The sequence below is a fragment of the Schistocerca cancellata genome, chromosome 2 (genome assembly GCF_023864275.1).
Source record: "Schistocerca cancellata isolate TAMUIC-IGC-003103 chromosome 2, iqSchCanc2.1, whole genome shotgun sequence".
NCBI classification, from domain to species: domain Eukaryota; kingdom Metazoa; phylum Arthropoda; class Insecta; order Orthoptera; family Acrididae; genus Schistocerca; species Schistocerca cancellata.
Window position 1 is genome coordinate 464,006,236 of NC_064627.1, and position 23,874 is coordinate 464,030,109.

The following is a 23,874-nucleotide window of genomic DNA, read 5'->3' on the forward strand; positions in this document are numbered from 1 at the left end:
TTATCTTGAAAACTGACAGAAAATCCAAAGAGATTCTGATCGTATGTGAAGTATGTTAGTGGCAAGAAACAATCAATGCCTTCTCTGAGCCATAGCAATGGAGATACTATCAAAGACAGTGTTGCCAAAGCAGAGTTACTAAACCAAGCCTTCCGAAATGCCTTCACAAAAGAAGACAAAGTAAATATTCCAGATTTCAAATCAAGAACAGCTTCCAACAATAAGAGAAGAGCCCTGCAAAATGTGTAAGAATGCACAGAGAAGTACTGTTAGCCTATGTCACAGAGTATTAGAGAACTGAGTAATGAGGTAGAAGAACTTCTTGTCTATTTGGAAGATTTGAAGAGATCTGAAAACATAGACATTCTGTGCCTCTTTGAACACTACATTACCACAGGATTAGAGAAGTTAAATATAAAGGATTACACTCTTGTGTCTTACTCATATAAAACTATAGCCTATGTTGGGTTGAATGGTGCTTCCACACATAAATGTGGAGTGGCAGGGACATGTTGAGGGGATGAGAGTTGTGCATGTGTGGCAGCAGCAGAGAATGGGCAATAAAATTCCACACTGCTGGAATGTGTTGCTATGGACAACCATGACATTTATTTGCCTATTGTACATTGTATGATATGTTCAAATCTGTGGGGAATACTAAATTTTAACACTGATTTGGATTGATTATCATGAGGGAAATTTTGTTACATGTCTTGACAACTTCTCCACAACTTTAATTGTCATAAGTCTAAAGGTAAGAACAGTTGATATAGCTTTGTGAATATGTCAGGTTGAATTTTTCTCAAAATGGCAATTGGCTAATGACAAGGTGATTCTTTCTTGGTGCCTTTGTCCCGCATCACACAGGGTCAGCTGTGTTACTATTGCTGTGGCACTGTTAGTTGCAGAGGCATTCCTACTCCAAATAATTCTTTTGTTTCCTGTACTGCTTGCTCAGTATACAGATTGAATAACATCAGAGATAGGCGAGGTGGAACGTGGGGACCAGCCCAGTATTCACATAGCGAGATGTGTAAAACTGCCAAAAAGCCACATCCAGGCTTGCCAGCAGACCAGCCATCATTATTAATCCACTGAGCAGTTTCGATCCAGGGCTCACGTGCCTACCCAAGTCCAGGAAGCAGTGCATTAGTGCTCTCGGGAACCCTGGTGGGTATAGGACAAGATGATTGACAGTACTTGCAATAATTGTCATTTGCTGTGATTTGGACTGTATAATAAGTAAAAATGTAATACACAAATTTAACTCCAAGCACTAACTGAAATCATTATATTTGCTTTACAAGTGCTTCTTCTCCAAAGAATTTTTAAAAACGTGTATAATGTGTGGATGTGGGTATATTTGACTGCAATTAAGTGTAATCACTGTGTGTAAAAAAGAATTACTGGGGAAAAGACTAATGTAAAAGACTGTTGTAAAAACTGTCAAGAGATTGTCTATTTTTTGCTGTCAATGGGCATTATGAATGTAACGTAACTCAGTCAACATTACAGTGAGAGTCCACATTTACAATTGATTGAACGAACAATTAACCATCTTCTGCAAATAACCCAAAGGAATGTTGATCATTTACATTGAAAACTGCCAGTAGCTCAACAGGTAACTGTCCCTGTCATTTTAAGGTACTTTCCGATTCACACCTTGAAAATTATATGGATTAATGTGTGATGCTGAGTCGCAGATGGGCACAGCATTTGTGTGAGTGTATATGTGTATGTTGTCTAATTAGGAAAAAGGCCTTGTTGATCAAAAGATCTCTTTCCAATAGTCTTTTTGTTGTGCCTGTCTGTGACTCAGCATCTCCACTCTGTGGTCAGTAGCAACTATCCTTTTCATAATATTGTTACATTCCATCCTGGATTTTCCTTTGTTTGAGTTTTTGATGGATTTATCTGGCCACGTCCTCACTAGTTATTAGACTGTACAACATGCTGTGAAAAGCTTAACTTCTCCTAGGGAAAAATGTTGCATGTTACAGTCTGCATACTTCATAGGATACAAATTCCTAACCAAGAAAGGCTAGAATGTTCTTGTCACTATTATGCAGTCGATATGTTGGCAAACATACTTTTTTAACCATTAGCTTAAAATTAAGAAATATTATTTCTTTGTTGTTGTCATTGTGGTCTTCAGTCCAGAGACTGGTTTGATTCATCTCTTGGTCTCCCTCTACTACTTTTAACCTCCATGCTGCCCTCCAATACTAAATTGGTGATTCCTTGATGCCTCAGAACATGTCCTAACAATCGATCCCTTCTGCTAGTCAAGTTGTGCCACAAATTCCTCTTCTCCCTAATTCTGTTCAGTACTTCCTCATTAATTACGTCATCTATCCATCTAATCGTCAGCATTCTTCTGTAGCACCACATTTCGAAAGCCTCTATTCTCTTCTTGTCTAAACTATTTATCGTCCATGTTTCACTTCCATACATGGCTACGCTACATACAAAAATAATTTCAGAAAATACCTCCTGACACTTAAACCTATAGTTGATGTTAACAAATTTCTCTTCTTCAGAAACACTTTTCTTGCCATTTCCTGTTTACATTTTATATCCTTTCTACTTCGACCATCATCAGTTATTTTGCTCCCCAAATAGCAAAACTCATCTACTACATCAAGTGTCTCATTTCCTAATCTCATTCGCTCGGCATCACCTGATTTAATTCAACTACATTCCATTATCCTCATTTTGCTTTTGTTGATGTTCATCTTATATCCTCCTTTCAAGAGACTGTCCAATCCATTCAACTGCTCTTCCAGGTCCTTTGCTGCCTCTGATAGAATTACAATGTCATCAGCAAACCTCAAAGTTTTTATTTCTTCTCCATGGATTTTAATTCTTACTCCAAATAATTCTTTTGTTTCCTGTACTGCTTGCTCAGTATACAGATTGAATAACATCAGAGATAGGCTACAACCCTGTCTTACTCCCTTCCCAACCACTGCTTCCTTTCCATGCCCCTCGACTCGTATAACTGGCATCTGGTTTCTGTACAAATTGTAAATAGCTTTTCGTTCCCTGTATTTGACCCCTGCCACCTTCAGAATCTGAAAGAGAGTATTCCAGTCAATATTGTCAAAAGCTTTTTCTAAGTCTACAAATGCTAGAAACATATGTGTACCGTTCCTTGCTCCATCTTCTAAGATAAATCGTAGGGTCAGTATTGCCTCATGTGTTCCAACATTTCTACAGAATCAAAACTGATCTTCCCCAAGACCGGCTTGTACCAGTTTTCCCATTCGTGTGTAAAGAATTCGTGTTACTATTTTGCAGCTATGACTTATTAAACTAATAGTTCAGTAATCCTCACACCTGTCAACACCTGCTTTCTTTGAGATTGGAATTATTATATCCTTCTTGAAGTCTGAGGGTATTTCACTTGTCTCATATGTCTTGCTCATCAGATGGAAGATTTTTGTCAGGGCTGGCTGTCCCAAGGCCACCAGAAGTTCTAATGGAATGTTGTCTACTCCCGGCGACTTGTTTCAACTAAGGCCATTCAGTGCTCTGTCAATCTCATCACTCAGTATCATATCTCCCATTTCATCTTCATCTACGTCCTCTTCCATTTCCATAATATTGCCCTCCAGTACATTGCCATTGTATAGACCCTGTATACTCCTTCCACCTTTCTGCTTTCCCTTCTTTGCTTAGGACTGGTTTTCCATCAGCTCTTGATATTGTTACAAGTGGTTCTCTTTCTCCAAATGTCTCTCTAATTTTGCTGTAGGCAGTATCTATCTTACCCCTAGTGATATATGCCTCTACATCCTTACATTTGTTTTCTAGCCATCCCTGCTTAGCCTTTGCACAAATTAATTCCATGATATTATACTGACAGTGATATGTGGATAAACACAAAATAGTGTGATCACGTTCACATGGAAGACAGTCAGGTTTGTACTTCTGTCTTGTGACATATGTAAATTAATGAGCTACATGAGTGTGTCATGTGTCTGGTTTACACTGGGCAAAATATTTTTATTTTTAAACCAGGACAAAATATACACTTTGCTAGTTTTTGCATTGTATTGTATTGTATTTTTTATTGGTTCTATTGTCTACATAGCAGCTTATGCATAAGACATTGGACAAGTCAAGTTATAAATATACAGGCTGAAAGTCATTTCAAGGCATACATATTTAAGAGTACAATAATACACTTTACACGTAAGTATTTATATAACACATTTCATAAATTTAAATATTCTTCAATGGAGTAAAATCAGTGATCCTGTAAATATGACTTTAGAGATTTTCCAAATGTATTGACCTCAGTGATAGCTTTTATGTTTTCAGGAAGTTTGGTTCAAATGGCTCTGAGCACTATGCGACTTAACGTCTGAGGTCATCAGTCGCCTAGAACTTAGAACTAATTAAACCTAACTTGTAACCTCCCCCTCACTTATCGACCTTAATGACAGTGAAAAATTAAACCGCGTGTACCTAATTGGAAATTTGGAGAAAGCAATCGTCACCGAAGTTAATTTGTCGGTAAAGAGGGAGGAAAGGGTTACATCTAAATGAAAGGAAAACTGCAAATGAAACTGGTGGAAATTAATTTTGAAAAGGGGTAAAGTTAATAAACAAAGTAAATGTGCGGCCGTTACATTAACAATTAACTAGCGGTAATTAGATATTTGAGATTTGGGGAAAATTACGGCTGCCAGTCCTAAGGACAATTACTATAGTAACTGAAAAAAAAAAAGGTTATTACACACATAATTAGCACTAGAAGCATGGCAACTGAAGGTTGACACGTGTAGTGTGAAAACTGAAAGTTTGTCAGAAGTAATAAATTTCGCTACACTCTGACTTAATTTAGCAAAAGAATTAATAAAACCGGAAAATCGAAAGTTAATTTAGTGACTGAAGTTAATAGTGAGCTTTCTTCCTGAAGCACATCGAAATTCAGTAAAATACGGTTAGTCTTGGACTACCGCAACAATTATTTCAAAAGCTACTTGAATCTACGCAATTTAGAAATAAGAGATTTAACTTTGAACTTGAATTAAATGATTCTGAACAATTAACAATAGTAAAATTTAGTACGTACCAAGCCGAGCTGCAGTCACAGGTAAGCTAAAATACGGTAACAAAACTCGCACTCTTAATTTGTGCTTGTGTAATCTAAATATTGTAGCCAGCAATGAATACTTTAACTGAACTTTGAAATTAAAGCAGTGTAATCGGATTATATTACTTTAATGCTGGCATTTTGAATTTCAACGACACTCGGGCTCATTTCGGAAAAGGAAGGGACCCTGCTTGGCAATGCAATTGGGACAATGAGCAACAAAGGTTCATGCTAAGTTGCTGTAATTTTGTGATGCAACAATTTTAAAAGTTTGAAAAGCTGAGGTCTGCCATACAGTTCTAAAACTTTACGTGCTTCCAGTCTTCCTTGTTGGTTGATTGAAGGTTTGAAGCCGTCGATCGAGGAGGTGGCGACAGTCACTCATTGTCGGCCGCCGCTGTTGCAGAAGCTGGATGTTGGCGCGCCTTCTTCTCGACACGGTCACCAGACGAAACGGGCTCTTGATGTGCGCCGGCTAATGTTTCCCGTCCGCGACACCATGTCAGAAACTATCATCGCAAGTCGAGCGCAATTACATGCTGCCAAACCCCGAAAGCGCGGCAACTCGCGGGAGCTTCACACAAAACACCTGCTCCACTCGCTACTCCAGCCAGACTCTCTCTGCTCAGCCCGCACTCCACGCGGCAGAGTTAACACTACCAAAGATCCTAAACACTTTCGTTCTCCATATGACCTATCAATGTATTCGTTCAATAGTATAGTTTTCCCTAGGCCAGACCCAGCGTATAAATACAAATAATATTCACAAAACAAACCAATTATACATCGACGTAAATGCATATATATACAAATAGTAAAACAATTACAATATACAAAGACACAGAAATGTTATATCTTCAGGTAACAAAATAAGGAAAAAATTTGCAGTGCAATAGATGGAAATAGGAGGATATGCATTTCCGGCGTTACACGTGCCCCACATTGTCTGAGGATGTTCGTGTAACCTAAACAGACTCAGAAAATGTCCCAAAAAAGAAACAGCGGAAATGCATATGCTCAAAACATCAACAAAATTTAGCATTCGTCTAATTAAGCATAAATCAATTTTTAGACCATAATAATTGAGTGGAGACACCCCTAATCTTATTCCACTCTGTCATCTTGCACAAAATAAAACAGGTTGACAACATATTAAAATTCATAGAAAACATAGAAAATGGTTTAGCTATTCCAAAATCGTCAAAATTCGTAACACTATCAAGAAATGGAATACTATTTACAAAATTAATCAGAGTACATGGTCATAAAAACAGGTAGATCAAAATACGCAAATTAATTATTAATTACATATTATACACATTTTATATAACCTTTTCATAATTAATACTCTCGCCATGAAAGTCCACTTAACGCTAAACAAGAAAATAATATACAGCAGATCAAAAAAACCATAAATATTGACAGCAGAATTCTTTCACATCAGCTGTCTGGGAAGAAAAACAACTCCACCTTCGGTACTCGCAAGTACAAAGAATGCCGACAGCGGCACAAGAGCCAACAGCGGCTCCGCCTCGCTAGTATTGTTGTGCCCGCCTGTGAGGCATGCTTGATCTCACTCGCCCTTGTAACGGCATTTCCAGAACATCCGTTTGACTGAATTCTTTCGGAAAAACTCACTCCCGAGTAATCTCAAGGAGTCCCTTAATACTATCACAGTGGATAACTCAACACTGTCCATCATCACACACATGTACTAGCCTGAAACTTAAAACAGCGTCTAAGTACATCGACAAAGACTAGTAAAACACACATTCATGAAATCTTACAGCAAGTTAAAAAATCATATTTCCATTCCTTAATCTACTGTGACTCAGCTGAAAACTTAAACTAGCAGCTTGGTTTTAAAATTGATTAATATTCAGTAAGTCTTAAATCATTTAATCAACATTAATTACTTATTAATTACAACTTCTTTAATGACCTCTAGGTCAGGCAAAAGCATCGCAACATGGCACATCCTTAAATCTTACACTCTATTTTACATACTGTACAAATTACCCTTTTTGTGGTATTAATCAATCCTTGGTTGGTACAATTTCAGGTCTACAATGTTCCGTATACCTAATAGCTTTCCAGAGCTTGGATACTCTAAGCAATAAGCATTTGTGTGAGGTATACCAATGACTTTATATGGTCCATTATAAACAAACTTACATTTAGAGATTTCATGGTCTATCTCGCTCGATTTCTCATGAGCTTTTCAAGTACTAAGTCTCCGCTTGCAAACTTAGCAAAACGTGCTTTAGCGTCATGACGACGTATGCGAGCATCGGCTTTTAGCTTCATTACTTCTCGCAAACGATCTTTTTTCACACCAATACTAATGTCAATCTGTGGAGGGAATTTGATTATCTCTTCCACTAAACTTTTACTTCTGTCATCCAACAGGATTTCCTCTGGAGAAAATCCCGTCGATTCATGTCTCAAGGTGTTCATAATTCTCTCAAATACTGCTACATATTTGCCCCATGCCCTATGGTTGTGATGGCAATAGGTACGGCAGTCGGCCTAGCTCGCGCATATACCTCTCAGTGGGATTCCCAGCCGGACAATAAGCTGAAATATGGATCACCTCGACCCCATTACTTTCCATGCCTTCATTCCACAACTTAGAAGTAAATTGTGCCCCATTGTCTGATAGAATCGCCTTGGGCTTGCCAATATGAAAAAAATAATCGTCCACAAGCTTGCTATAGACCGCTTTGGCTGTAGCTTTCCTAATCGGGTATAGTTTGATGAACTTGGAAAAAGCTTCTAGCACTACTAAAATGTAGGCAAAGTTTCCTGATGACTTGGGCAAAGGTCCGTACAAGTCCACGCACAGTAATTCAAAGGTGTCGTTAGGCCTTATACTTTGCATAGGACCACGACTCGTACAGTTGGTAACCTTCACCTTCTGACATAAGTCGCAAGTTTTCACTCTGTCAGTAACGCGTTTTAACATGTTGTTAAAATACACTACTTCACTCAGCTTTTCCGTACATTTCTTTGGTCCACAGTGACCGTACGCCAAATGGTAGTAGTCTATTATTTCCATGACGTATTTGGTGGGCCAACATACCCGCCAAATATTACTATCTTCACCCTTACGTATGTACAAGATATGATCGTATATCTTGTAATACTTCCTTAATTTCTCTCCTTCTGGTCTCCTTTCGTCATATCGGGTTTTCACCATATTTAAACAACCATCCTCATTCTGATGACGATGTAGATTCTTACAGATGTTCACTGTTAATTTGCGTCCCTCAACTTCTTTAAAATAGTATAATTTGACCACTCCATTTGACTCATCTTTCAATACATCTTGATTAGACTCGGGCAACCGCGACAGCGCATCCGCTACGCAGTTGTCGGCCCCTTTTACGTAACAGATATCATAGTTAAATTGCTGTAAATACAGCGACCACCTAGTTAGTCTTTCGTGAAGTAGTTTACAATTCTTCAGATAAGTTAGCGCCTTATGGTCCGTATGAATAATCACCTCACGGTCCCATAGGTAACCCTTGAACTTCTTGAATCCCCACACGATAGCGAGACACTCTTTCTCAGAAATCGTGTAGTTTCGCTCACTTTTTGATAAAGTTCGACTCGCGAACGCTATCGTCCGGTGTTCCTTATCCTCTCCGTTACCAACTTCTTGGAACAGTTCTACCCCCACCCCGTAATTCGACGAATCCATTCCCAGATGGAAGGGTAGCGATACATCAGGATGAAATAGTATGTTAGATCTTAACAACTCATCTTTTAATCTCTCGAAAGTGGCCTGACACCCGTCAGTCCACACAAACGGAACATTTTTGCGTAAGAGGTTATTCAAATTTTCATCATTAAACACTTGTCCTTTTACAGATTTACGGTAAAATCCTGTGAGCCCTAGAAAACTTTTTAACTGTTTCCTAGACTTGGGTGGAGGACAATTCCTTATTGCCTCTAGTTGCTCTGGGTCTTTCGTAATACCAGCAGTGGTAATTACATGCCCTAAAAATTTTAGTTCCTGCTTCACAAATTCGCATTTCTTTAGCTTTAGAGTCATTCTGCCATGGCGCAATGCTCTAAAAACTTCATCTAACAGGTCACAATGGTCATGCCAAGTGGCATTGGCCAACAATAGGTCGTCAACATATACAGTTAATCTTGAACTCAAAGCCGGTCCTAGCACTTTATCTAGGGCCCTGATGAATACGGACATAGATACATTAAGTCCAAACGGCAGTACTCTGTACTGATAACACCTGCCCGTGAACAAGAAGGCGGTGTATGGCCTAGATTCTTCTTCGAGTTCTACTTGCCAGTAACTAGCTGTCAGATCGAGGCTAGTCATGAACTTAACGTCATGAAAACGTTGCAAAATCTCCTCCATACTCTCTGGTCTGTCTGTTTCACGTTGAACGACCCTATTCAACGTACGTGCGTCAATCACAATACGCACACTACCATCCCGTTTTGCTACAATGACCAAACCATTATTGTATGGACTCGTACTTCTTTCAGTCACTCCCCATTCGATCATCTTATCTATCTCCCGTTGCACTGCTTCCTTTTTGGACACGGTATAGCATACGGTCTCACAAAGAATTGTTCGTGCAGAATTACATGCAACTTGCATTTATATCCTTTCACAAGTCCCGGTTTGTCTGAAAACACACTCTTATTCGTCATTATCACTTCATACAGGCCTCGTCTTTGTTCGTGTGTTACATTTGATACACCGTCTACAATACTTTCCAATTCACTTTCTACACTATTGTCAATGCCGAGAGTCCTCACATTACAGTAGTTCAAATTCATAACTACGTCAATACCATCTGGCCAGTTAACAATGTGTATAGGCTGGTATTGCCTATGCACATCATCTCCTGCCTCGTCAAAACTAACTACCATTGTTTTATCTTGTGACGTACATGTCAGAGTTTTGCTTTCGCAATTAATCACTGCACGGTACTTTAATAGCCAATCTAACCCGATAATTACTTCCGTAGTTAAGTCTGGCACGACGAAAAAATCTTGTTCAAATCGTGCCTCACATATCTCGAAGTTGACAAAAATCTATTTTGTGACCGGTTTACTGGCCTTCCCAGTAGCACCGATAATTTTCACTCCTGTTGCTGGCATAACTACGATGCCGGGTCTGTCTTTCAGTAACTCAAATATTTTCCCAGATACAGCACTCAATTCTGCACCGGTGTCAATCAACATGTTTAGTTGTAGGTCGTGCATATTAACAGACACTACTATCTGTCTACACTTGTCCTCGACTGTTTCTTTATTTTCCCACAGTAAATCCTCGTCTATATCCAGGTCATTCGAGAAAAAACCATCCGGCTTTGATCCTAAAGCCGGCTTATCTGGCGGCCTTTTCAGACTCTCTTCACATACCGTTTTAATTTCAACACGTTTGTCCTGAGGCGTAGTCTGTAGCTTCGCCTCCAATACCGAAACCTTTTCCTGTAACTCGTCAACTAGTGAGTGTTGCTTTGCTATCAATTCACTAATTGTCACCTTCGTTGATTCCTCTTTGGTCAGATTGATCTCATCTGCCAATCTACCTGGAGGAATGTGCCCAGTAGTATCTGCAATTACTTCCTCTAGATCTGCGCAACCCACACTGCTATCGTCTGATTGTATAATGTCAGCTCTAACCTCATACACGCTGTAATCTATGTGCTTTTCTACCAATCGTGTCCGGCTATCACTAAAATTTTCGTAATCTTTCTCCTTAATACTCTCGCAATGTTTAAACTGGAGGTTTGCGTCGGATGGGTCGGCTACTTCTACCACTATAACTTTCGGTAAAGTCTGCCGGTTAGGGCCAGAACTTTCTGTTACTACTTCAACATCCAACTCCTGTGGGACGAAACACGACGAATCTTGCTCGTGCTCCCCATTAACATCAACTATTTCTAGTAAAGTCTGCCGGTTAGGGCCAGAACTTTCTATCACTTCACAAACACTATCTTCCTGCGGGACGAGACACGGCAAATCCTGCCCACGCTCCCCATAAACACTTCTCCCATACAGGCCCCTATAATCTCTTAGTTCGTCGTATAAGAGACCGAACTGCCTTAACCAGACCTCATCCCTCTCTGCATCCCCTCGTTCGATGACGGACGTTTTATCCGACATCTGATCTTCTCTCAACACTTGTGAATCATTATTAAACTCAATCTCCAGTTCCGCTGTGGGTATTACAGTTGCCACTTTATAATCGATTTCCGGAGCACTACGTAAATTGTTCTCACTTACAGTGAATGTATTTTCTACTGCCGTGTATACAGCTGATCTACTACTTGTGGGCGCACTCCTTTCTCTTAACACTGGCACACTCTCCCGCCATTGAGTATTCCATACGGAATTTTCATAACGGCGACACCTGGGTTTTCTCTTGTTATTGGGCCTCCAAAATTTCTCCACGCCCGGTCGGCCCCTCACCGGTGCGGCTAATGGTTTCCCTGTCTCGTCTCAGCAGATACGCCCCCCGGATGCTGCTGAGGCGGCTGATCACACCCTCTGGCGTTATTACTGTTCTGCGAAGCCCGTATCACGCTAGTATGATACTGGTTTCCGTCATTCCTGTTATTATTTGCATTGTACCGATTGTCATTATGGCCCGAACCACTATTATTATTGCTGCCATGGTTGCGGTATGCATTATTCCCATGGTTATCGTTGTTGTGGTTCCCGTTGTTGTTACCACGGCCTCTACCACTGTCGCGATTATTGCACCAATTGTCCTCGTCCTCAACTTTTTCCAGGAAATCATTGATTGTCCTGTAATTGCTTCCTACGTAGCGTTTTGTGTCATCTGGAAGCTTCCTGTAGAGTTCCCAGACTATTTCGGATTCCGTGCGGCGATCACGCAAATATTACAACTTGCGGATCCAGCCCTCACAAAACTCCTTCATCGAGCCGCGCGAATTCGCATCGAAAGGCCTCGATACGACAAATTCGCGTTAGAGACTTTGCTGTTTTTGCTCTGACCAGTATTCAGCCAGAAACAAATTTTTAAACTCTTCAAAAGTCAGGTTCGTAATGTTGAGGTTTAAGCCCCAACGCTTGGCATCACCAGCCAGCACATCAATAACTGCATTAATTTTTCTCTCATTAGTCCATGATCTGGGTAAAACTCTTTCACAATTCTTAATGAAATCCGTCACGTGTATACCGCCTTTTTCCAAGGGGTCGAACCGTTCCTCTTTCGTCAACAATTCTGAACTATGTGCACAGATAGGCACATAGCTCTGTTTTTCGTCAAGTTTCTTTTCTAATTCCGACACTCTCATAATTACTTGGCAAGTGGTTGTCGCAAGCGTTTCTACTTCCCTTTTGTTTACTTTGCAGGTATTAGCCTGCTTCGTCACTTTGGTATCTACTTCGGATACTAAAGCCTTTAAAGTTTCCACCTTCTTTTGATCCAGTTTTTTCACTAATTGAATTTGTTCCGTCACCTTATTCTCGATGATCGGAGCAACTGCTTTTCCTACACTTTTCTCGATTCTGCTAATTTCGGAATAAAAACGAGTATTTATGCTCGCAATTTCCGCCTGAACGCCTATCATTTCCTGTTTAAGATTACCGATTTCGGTATTAATTACAACAATATCTTCTTTGATTTTATCAACTTTTTTGTTAACAACTCCAACATTGTTGTTAACAACGTTAATAGCTTTGTTCTGATTGTCTAGCATCCGTTCAATTTTTTCAGACTGAGCTTCTTGCTTGGCAGACAGAGCTTTAATTTTTGCCGATTGACTCTTGATTTCGTTATTCAAAACATTCAATAAATCAGTTAAATTCCCGGAAACTACCGGTTTTACTTCCATAGCGGCTTCGTAATGCATTTCCGGCATTACAAACTAACCTAAGGACATCACACACATCCATGCCCGAGGCAGGGTTCGAACCTGTGACCGTAGCGGCCGCTCGTGTCCAGACTGTACCGCCCAGAACCGCACGGCCACTCCGGCCGGCTCAGGAAGTTTGTTATAAAGCTTAACTCCCATGTGAAAAGTACCTTTTTTTGCACAGTGCTGTGCTGATTTGAGTCATATGTAAGTTTCTGTTTTGTCTGGTAAAGTGCTCATGTATATCACAGTTTTTTTTGCAGTCTCCGGTCCTTGCCTATTACATTTAATTCAAAGAACAAAAGGGTTTCCATAATGTATACACATGGTAATGGAGGAATACCAGATTTCTTAAACAGGGGTTTACAAGAGTCTCTAGGCTTGCACCCAAACAAGATTCTAATGGCCCTTTTTTGTAGTTTAAAAGTGCTATTAGCTGTTTTAGAGTTTCCCCAGAAGGTGACCCCATATCTAAGACGAGAATGAAAGTACGCATGATATGCATTCAATACTGTTTTCTCACTACAGCATGATTTTAATGAACAGAGAAGGTAACATGTTTTGCTCAGTTCTGCATTGAGATATTCAATATGCTTATTCCATCTGATGTTACTCTGCAGCCAAAGTCCTAAGAATTTGGTTTCAGTACTGTTACCAGCTGGTTCGTCATTGATAGAGACTGATGGAATAAGCATGTCCTTGTTAGGAACATTGTGGAGTTTTAGAGCAATGGTTTTCTTACTGTTTATTACAAGCTGATTACTCTGTGCCCAGCTGCTAAGTTGTTTCGTGACCGTGTTTACTGTCTGCTATAACTGTTCATCGTCATCTCTTTTTAGTAGAATCGTGGTGTCATATGCAAATATCATTGTTTTATGTGCATCAACATTTAAGCTTAGATCATCTATGTACCGAAGAAACAGAAAGGGTCCCAATATTGGTCCTTGGGGTACACCACATTTAATTTGTTTATAGTCAGGTAAGTGATTAGATACAGTTTTTAGTTCAATATTTGTGTGTTTGACGCACACTGCCTGCATATGATTAGTCAGGAAGGAACTGATCCACTTGTTGGACAGACCTCGAATACCGTATCTTTCTAGCTTTGATAGCAGAATTTTATGGTCCACTATGTCAAGAGCTTTTGACAAGTCAATAAAGACTCCTATTGTTTCCTGTTTTTTGTCCATCAGGTTTAGGATGGAATTGCTGCACTTGTAGATAGCAGTTGTCGTTGACCTCTTATTTCTGAATCCATGTTGTTCATTACATAGGATGCTGTTTTTATTTATAAATTTCATAAGTTTCTCATACATAACTTGGTGTTTTCTCTGTAATAGCTGAATGATAATTGGCATGGTACATTACAATGACCAACTTCGAAGCAAGGTGTGCTAAGAATTGTTTAGTTGAACCATTTCATGAAACTGACAGCATTTATTTCGAAGTGGCAGTTACTGCTGCTTTTCTTACATCTAAACAGGAGTTTACTGTCAGGAACAGAACCTGCAGAAGATCCAGCAAGGAGAATAACTGTCCAAGAAGCTTTTCCTATGGGAACTTTAAAACTACCAGCCATCACTACTATTCCAGCAGGTTTTTCTGAAATGATTCTGATCGCCCATGTTTCATCAGATAATACACTGTTGGACTACCTCCTTCTCTTGTATTGTGCATCTTTATATGGGATGTGGTTCATGCCGCATCTATATCACTTCTTGCAGCTAAAAATTCTTTTCTATATAGACACACACACAAAAACATTTACAGATACACATTCACAGCTAGACAGTTGAATAATTCAGTTGTTGTGAAGCACAGTAACACAGTGCTGCTAGCAGGAGAGAGATTCTGCTTTCTAACTGTAAGTCACAGTTAGCTGCTGGGAAAGAGAATTAATATTATTGGCTACCAACGGTTAATGGAGGCGGCTGCATAGAACACTGAAAATTGGGCAACCTTCCTGCATGACACCAACTTTAATGTGAGAAAAGGAGAAGTTGTTGCATGTATAAAGATGACGTATGACTTCAGAATCATTGGAACAAGTTGATTTTGAAGAGTTAAGCACATTGAAGTGTGTACTTTTGAATTAATTCTGAAGAATAGTTAACTTTTAATTGTCATTGAATCTATTTATTGTCAATAACAAGCAAAGATTCTGCAAGCTGTGCACTACAAAAATAAGCCAAAATTAGCAATAAAAGTTATTAAAAATCAAGGAACGTGCACATTATGCTAGAAATAAGTAATTCCAGCAACGAACTAATGCCTTTATGGAATTTAGTGAAACATGATACAGGACAACAGGTTACAGGAGAGGATAACATCACTATTGATTTAAATGGAAGAACTATAAATGATCAGACACAGGTAACAGGTATGTTCAATAATCATTTCTGAAATGGAGTTCAAAAGAAAAATCAAAACAGTATGTTGAAACTCTCAGATAATTCAGTCACACAGATATGTCGCCTATTTCTCCTCCTGAAATTAAGAAACTTGTGTATTCTCTCAAACATAAAAGCGTCTCAATTTGATATGTTTCCAAAAGAGTACAACAGAGTTGTTCCTGTTTAATAAGTACTGTGTTTTATTGAAATTTGTAATGCAGCTCTAACTCACTGCATCTTTCTGCAGAGATTGAAACATACTATTGTTAAATCCCTTTATAAGAAATGAAATGGGATAGGTATCAATAACTAATTACTTATTTCTTAACACATCATTTTCCAATACTTTTGAGAGGGTGATGTAATCTAGGTTAGTATCATATCTGAGAAACAATAATATCCTTAGCACATCACAATTTGAATTTCACAAGAGTTGCTCTAAAAAATCTTGAGGTTTCATGGAATTGATGGTATAGCCAACAAGTGGTTAATGTCGTATCTAACTAAAAGGATGCAGAAAGCTGTACTTAATAATTCAACCAATGTAAGCAGGGAAGATTCTTCTGACTGTAAAGAAATCATTTATGCAGTTTCGCAAGGCTCAATTTCGGGTCTACTGTTGTTCCTCTCATGCACTCACTATCATTGAAAGTAGTGCACTCAGAAGGAAGAAAGTTACAAACATGAAAGTGTGCAGATAAGTACAGTGAGATCTGATATGCAAATGATCCATGTTTGGCACCAATGCATGTGCCCACAGGCCCTGCAGTGGCGCTCCAATCAGACAGCAGGCTTAATTTCAACTGCCCATAATGGACAAGTCCTAAATATGACAATCACATGCAAGTAGATGTATGGGAGCCAGGTTTTCCACAAACCATTACAGATGACTTGCAGATAAAAATTTGTCCTCCAGATGCCCTTGTCATATGCTGCCATTAACACCAAGACATTAGTGATACTGCCCATAGTGGTGCCAAGCCAGAACAATGTGGACTGCCACAGAGTGGCAAAACGTCGTGTTTAGTAATGAATCCCAATTCATTTTGTGGAGGGATGATAACCTCATATGGCTGTGGTGACAGCCTGATGAACATACAGCTCCATCCATGCTGTTGCACACCTCACTACCTGCAGGACTGATGTAATCATCTGAAGGCCATAGCCTTCAGTAGCCAGTTCCCTGTAATTGTGGTATGTGGAACCTTTACAGGCCAGCATTATGTTGGTGACATTCAACCCTCTGTGGGACCTTTTGTATGTGTTCTACCAGGGGTACTTCTCCAGTAAGATAATGCTTGTCTGCATAGAGCTTGAATTGTTCAAGACTTTCTATGTCATGTTCAGATTCTTCCATGGCTGACCATTTCCATTTACTTGTCCCCCAGAGAGCATGTTTGTTGCAAAGAACTCACTGCAAGTCAAAAGCAACAATGATGTATCTAATTAAAATTCTACAGGAAAAAAAATGACATTCATTGTTCCACATTACTGTTGGCTTTATCACAAAAAGGGGCTCACAGTGCTAATATCAAATGTTTTGATCATTTACCTAATGGTATGAAATCTCTCCGAGACATCAAAATAAAATTGGGAAAAAAGGTGAAAAGGTTTCTCCTTCAAAGTTCCCCCTATTCTCTAGAATTTCTGTTGATGTAATATGTAAAAGTTGGAGTACAGGAATTAGTATTTCACACCTATATTAAAAATATATATAGTAAAATAAAAAAGAAGGAGTGATGTGGATGTAAAAGGACTACTTGAACTATTTGAGTACTGAAGCATCTGTAAATACAAAAGGAAGCATACGGCAGTTACAATTTAAATCTTAGAAAATTGTACATACGTGCTTCATCAAATTGCAAAAAGCAGTACAGTTCTGCTAATGCCCTTTCCTTTTTCCTCATCTTTTATTCATTTAGCCATTCTTCTTTACCCTTGCTTTGTGAATGCATTATAATCACCCATATAATCATAAATTAGGTTTTTATTTTCTATAAATTTTCATTCATCTTGTGAAATTGGGTGTTGGATCCATTAATTGCTAAACTCATAGTGCTCACAAAATCTGAACCTTATACAAGTTCTATTGTTTTCAGCCTCTTCAGGGGCTTCCTACAGGTTGGCAGATTCTATTTATGCTGCTCTGTTAACTATAGTTGATACAATTTGTATTTTGTCTACTGCTAATTATTAAGTGAAATTTTCACCTTTTGTCATGTCCACAGTCCCACAAGACTATAATTTGTGGCAGCCACTGTTTGTGACAACTTGACAAATTACACAGCACACACTGCAAAATGTAGGGGCTTCTAAAATGAGGCACCCCAAACCTGTGTGACACACTTACAATTATTCAGTATGCAAATTTTTTTTTGCATTCAAGGACACTGTTGTGTTACCTTAGAACACTACGTCGGCCAACTGCTGATATCAAGATTCTGCTGTTGGAAAATGAAAGCAAACTGTTAGGTCTGTTGAAGCTAACCCTCCCCCAGTACCTTGCATAGAAGTATAGTGATGCTTGGGATGATTGGATAAGGGTTGTTTTTTAATTGCACATTTAAATAATATTTTCCATTTATTATATAAGTCTGTACAAATTTCAACAGTGTTACTACAAATGTAAATTTTAGATCGTAACACTGACAGGAAGTGCAAAATGGTGGGATGAGAAATACAAGGTTTCAGAAGGTTATGTGAGTAGGTGAAAGATACTGTAGGAAAGAAGAAAGGTGAAAGATACTGTAGGAAATTTAAGAAGATGTTAAGATGAAAGATACACAGCAGTATGTGTGGGTATTCAGCGGAAACAATGTAGCTGTACAGGTGTGTGTGTGTGTGTGTGTGTGTGTGTGTGTGTGTGTGTGTAATTGAAATAAATCAGGTGAGTTTTAGGCAATTAGATTAGGAAATCTAGTCTTCTAAAAGTAGTACATGAGTTTTGCTGTCTTTGCAGCAGAATTACTGATGATGGCCAAAGTAGATAGATTATAAAATGCAGACTGGTTGTAGCAAGAAATGCATTTCTAATTTATTAATCCATAATATAAATTTAATGTTAGGAAGTCTTTCTTAAGGTATCTGTCTGAAAGAATAGAATAGAGGGATTTTGAAATTTGTTGTTAGAGAGGAATGTTGAAAATTAGGTGGGTGGATTGAGTAACTAATGAATAGGTACTGAGTCAGTTTGTTGAAAAACCAAGGACTGAATAATAGGACACATGCTGAGGCATCAAGGGAATCATTAATTTGGTAATGGAAGGAGGTATTGGAAGAAACATTGTAGGGGGAGGTGAAAGCTTGACTATAGTAAGTAGGTTCAAGTGGATGTCTTTGACAGTAGTTGTGAAGAGCTGAAGAGACTTGGTCATGACAAACTAGCATCAAGAACTGCATCAAAGCAGTCTTTGGTCTGAAGACTGCAACATCAGCAGGACATTTACCAAGACCAGAGAACATAAATATTATTGTGAAAATAGAGAGAGAGAGAGAGAGAGAGAGAGGACAAATAAATTATCAAAATAGTTCACTTGGAAAACTGTCCTTCAGCAGAACAATCATGTCTGTGTTATTGCTAATTTTGAAAGATGGTACTATATGGCAAATAAAAGTAATTACTGGTATTGGCATTGTGAGGAGCTATCTAAGGAAGTTGTGGCAGAGAAAAAGTTACATGACACTGATGGTGGGGGAGCTATTAAAGCATTGTCTAGGAAGTTGAATACTGGCAAATTGGCAGATCCTCACAGTATGTGTGGAACACTGCATAAAAGTGTTATAGCACTAATTTTCTGTCTTGTGTTGAATGTTCACAATTATTACTAAATTTCATCTAGTCATTGTTATTTAAATTTTTCAGTGTAAGAGGAAAAATCAGCAGTGGGCAGATGGGAACATGAAGTTAACAAATGAGGAATATGTAATATGTTGTTATTTTATTTTTTGCATAACTTTGAGATTCAGGTGTTCTGATATTTCTCTTCTTGGTAATTTTTGGTTTATATCAATCATTTTCAATTTTTACACAATACATTTACATTTATTACTATTATAATGGACTTGCATTGTTTTTTTCTGGATCATAATTTCTGATTTTTAATTACGTAGGAACAAAAGTAACATCCTTTTTCAGAGCAGCAGCTTTTCTGCTAATTATATAAACACTTAAATACACCCTTCTTTGCTGTAGTTAGCAAGTTTATTTAGCTAACAATGAAAGCCAACTGGCTTATAGTATTTAGTTTTTGATGGGATGTAAAAAGGGTGATGTGTGAATGAATGAATGCTTTTGGTATAGTACAATCAATTTTAATTTTTTAGGTTTGCATGTTGATATCAACAACCACAGGCCGTGCATATAGACCAAGAAATAGTGAGCGACTAATATTATATTTCAAAGACTTAAATCTAGCTGCACCAGATAAATGGGGGACCAGCATGCTGATATCTTTCCTGCAACAGGTAAGAGGAATCTGACATCAATTCCTAGTTTCAGTGTGACTTTTTTCTTACCTTACCTGAGAGTCATGTTAAAAATATCCCCCATATTTAATTTAATGCTGCTTAATGTCCAAATGCAATTTTTCTCTTTATATAAAGTAATCATGTACTTCATACTAAAATTTAGCAACTAAAAATATTCGTGATGTATTCATGATCTCCTAAAGGTTGACACATATGTTGTTGAGAACTTTGTATGGAATCATGATTATTATCATTTTTTCTATTTAAAAATAATGCTGAAGATTCCACAGGTACTGTTGTAGGGTCACTTTATAGTGACTGAAGTATCCATTTCTCCCAACACTGAGGGTACTGGCTGTGGTGTCTTAGTTGGTACCTACGTGTGCTGTTGATAAAAAGCACATGTAATGTAATAACCTTTATGAGGTGATGAAACAGCAAGGATTTTTTTTCTAGTGACTGAATTGACAAGCTGAAATGCTGTGCGACATGTCATGGGAAATAGGAGAAGCACACCTCGGACAGTGTGGTTGTGTGTGACTGCATTTTTCTAATAGAAAAGGCCTCTCCAAAGCTCTGCTGTTTTATGCAACATTTACACTGCAGTATATCTTGTACAAGCATTGTTTTGTCATTTTCCTTACTTTAGGACTGTACAATTGATATTACAACAAGACACTTGTCCAAATATATCTGGAAAACAGTTTGCATTTATTGAGTATCTGTATACATTGCATTAAATTGTGAATTTGAATAATGTCTTTCTCTTTGTTCTCCTTCTTTCCCCTCCCACCTTTCTTCACATATGTTGTTATTAATGGCTATCTAGATGAGGAACCTCAGCAGTCCAAACCAATGTGTGGTGTGCAGTTAACAATATATCTGTTACTCACCAGCGGGTCATTAATGAATCAGTCCATTTTTTTATACCTATACATTCTATGCTTGGTTGATTTGGGGGAGGGGACCAAACAGTATGGTCATCGGTCCCTGTATATTTTATGCACATCTGTTATTCTACAGTGCCAATAGTAATGTCACACCAAGAAAACCAGTGTGGTGTCATTCCACAACCGATGTGGGACTGAGAAGCCCACAATGAGGTTTGTGCTTGCAATGGTGACATGCCAGGCCATGTCAGACACGCCATCGAATACCACGCTGATTTTGTACACTCCACATCCAGTCAGTTATTGAGTGGTCAATCTGAAGATGTCCTGACACAATTCTTTATCGTTCTATTACATTAATTTTCCTCGATAAAACATTTTTAAGCTGTGTTACTGTGGTCATTGACTTACACACTGCTGGGAAAAAAAATTAGTACACCTGGAAAGACAACATTGATTTTGATCCGATGATGACATATGTCACTTGGGGAATAGTAGTTGTACTGATAATGGTTTCAACATCATCTTCCAACAGATATCACAGTGACATAGCTACCAGAACCACATGGGGTATAGTAGGTGTACTGATACTAGTTTCAACATCGTCCGCCAACAGATAATGCAGTGGCTTACTTATCAGAGAGCTGTCTATGTCTACCATCTAATGGGGAATGCTCACAACTGTTCACTGTGGTCCAAACAAGTGAAGCAATCAGGCAACCATGCCATGGAGACATTCTCAAGTTTTCTGCAGCGAACTGAGTGAGTTTGAAAGGAGTCAAATTATGGTCTCCCGAGTGGTGGGATGGTCCTTTGGAGAATTGCCACACAAGCTGGATGTGCTACTCAGTTGTGCAATGATGCTGGTATCAGTGGTCAAGTGAATATCCTCACACCCATAGATGAGGTTCTGGACGTCAGTGTAGCACAGACACCTGCCAGAATCATTGTGTTGTAAGGAGAGCATGGTCAGATCATACAGCTATCACAGCACAGATGAGAGGGCTTTTGAGCCCAGAAATGTCATCACAAACTGTTACCAACCAGTTATTAGCACTAGAACTAATGGTACACACTCCTCTAGCCTATATTCCACTCATGCCACAGCATCGACATGCACAGCTCGACTGGTGCTGTCAGAGGATCACTTGTAATATTGAATGGTGTGTCATTGTCTCCAGTGATGAAAGAAGATTCTGCCTGCACACAAGTGATGGTTGTTTGCATGTACAATGTAGAATTGATGAGCACTGACTTGTAGAGTGCATTTGTCCAAGACAAACTGGTTTCACTCCAGGCCTTATGGCCTGGGGTACGTTAAGCTACAGCTCTTGTTCACTTTTTGTGTTCCTGGAGAGGACACTAACCAGTGGTCAGTTTATGAAAAATGTTCTTAGACCCATTCTATTGCCGTTCTTGCAACAAGAAGGTGATGTGTTGTTCCAAAAGGATACTGCTTGCACACACACTGCCCTTGAAAATCAACATGCACTGCAAGACACAGCAGTAACTTCCCTGGCCAGCACAATCTCCAGACTTGTCTTCAAAAGAGCACATGTGGGATATGATGGGACAAGAAGTGACTCATGCAACTCATTGACCAACAACTCTTACAGAAGTATAGTGAGCATGGCCTAACATATCCCAGGACAGTGTTCACCATCTGTTCAACTGACTGGATGCCAAATTCAGCATCTGCATTGCTGTCCGTGGAGGCCCCACCATGTAGTAATATGGATATTTCAGCATAGGTCGATACCTTCCACCTCATAACGACATGCACCTTTGCTCTGTAAATGTAATCATTTCATACATACCATATGCACTGTTGTGGCTGTAAAACTGAGTGAATTGAAGACCTCTAAAAAGTTGTATCTTTTTTTCGTGGGGGGGGGGGGGGGGGCACTGTATTTGTTGTATTAGATTAATTATTCATTCCATTTACCCATAAAAGAGAGAATCCTCCTGGGTGTGGAACATGTCAGATAAACACATTACAAAAATGTAATTAGAAAAACTTGAGTTTCATTAATTTTAATGAGTCCCAATCAATAAACAGTAAAATTATGTACATGAATTAAATTTAAACTTCTAATATTTACAGGTTTAATACTTACATCTGCTTTCATTAAATCCATCATTCAGACATTTGCTAGTTTCTTGGCTATTACAACCAAGTATTGTCAAGAATTAAAGTATAATAAATTTTCATTAAAATGGTCTACTGCACTTGTTGAGAAACTCATGGATAGAGTAGAAGGAGTTGGCCACCAAAAATTCTTTTAAATTATGTTTAAATTGTGCCTTGTCTGAAACTAAACTCTTAATGGTTGCTGGTAACTTATTGAAAATATGCGTTGCTGAATACTGGACTCCTTTCTGGGCAAGAGTAGATGATTTTAAATCTTTATGTATATTGTTCTTATTCCTAGTATTGATACTGTGTACTAAGCAGTTAGTTGGAAAAAGAGATGTATTATTTACAACAAACTTCATTAAGGAATAAATATACTGAGAAGCTGTGGTTAATATGCCCAATTCTTTGAATAGGTTTCGACATGATGTTCTTGGATTTACACTACTCATTACTCTTATTATACGCTTCTGTACTCTAAAAATTTTTTCTCTGTTTGTGGAGTTACCCCAAAATATGATACCATATGACATAATGGATTAAAAATAAGCAAAATATGCCAGTTTTTTTTATATTTATATCTCCTATGTCTGACATCATTCACATTGCAAACACAGACTTGTTTAGGCACTTTAGCAGTTCATTAGTATGTTGCTTCCAACTGAATTTATTATCAAGTTGTAATCCCAAGAATTTTACACTCTCAACTTCTCCTATTTCCATGACATCATATTGTATACACGCACCAGAAGGAAAACTCTTGGAAGTTCTGAACTGCATATAGTGGGTCTTTTCAAAGTTTAATGACAGTGAATTGGCTATGAACCACTTATTAAAGTCAGTAAAAATTTGATTAGCTGCCCTTTCTAAATTTATACTTGATTTACTATTTATTGCAATGGTTGTATCATCTGCAAATAAGACAAACTTGGCATCTGGTAATGTAACAGATGACAGATCATTAATATACACAAGAAACAGTAGTGGACCTAGTATGGAACCTTGAGGAACACCACATGTA

At 38.5% G+C, this 23,874-nt stretch overlaps 1 protein-coding gene across 1 annotated transcript in view; it reads left to right on the forward strand.

Moving 5' to 3' along the window:
- The window catches only part of LOC126161972 (cytoplasmic dynein 2 heavy chain 1), a 778,966-nt gene that overhangs the window by 419,419 nt on the left and 335,673 nt on the right, over positions 1 to 23,874 (forward strand). Inside the window, 1 exon segment of the mRNA XM_049918163.1 lies at positions 19,686 to 19,826. Coding sequence (XP_049774120.1) covers positions 19,686 to 19,826 — 141 coding nt within the window.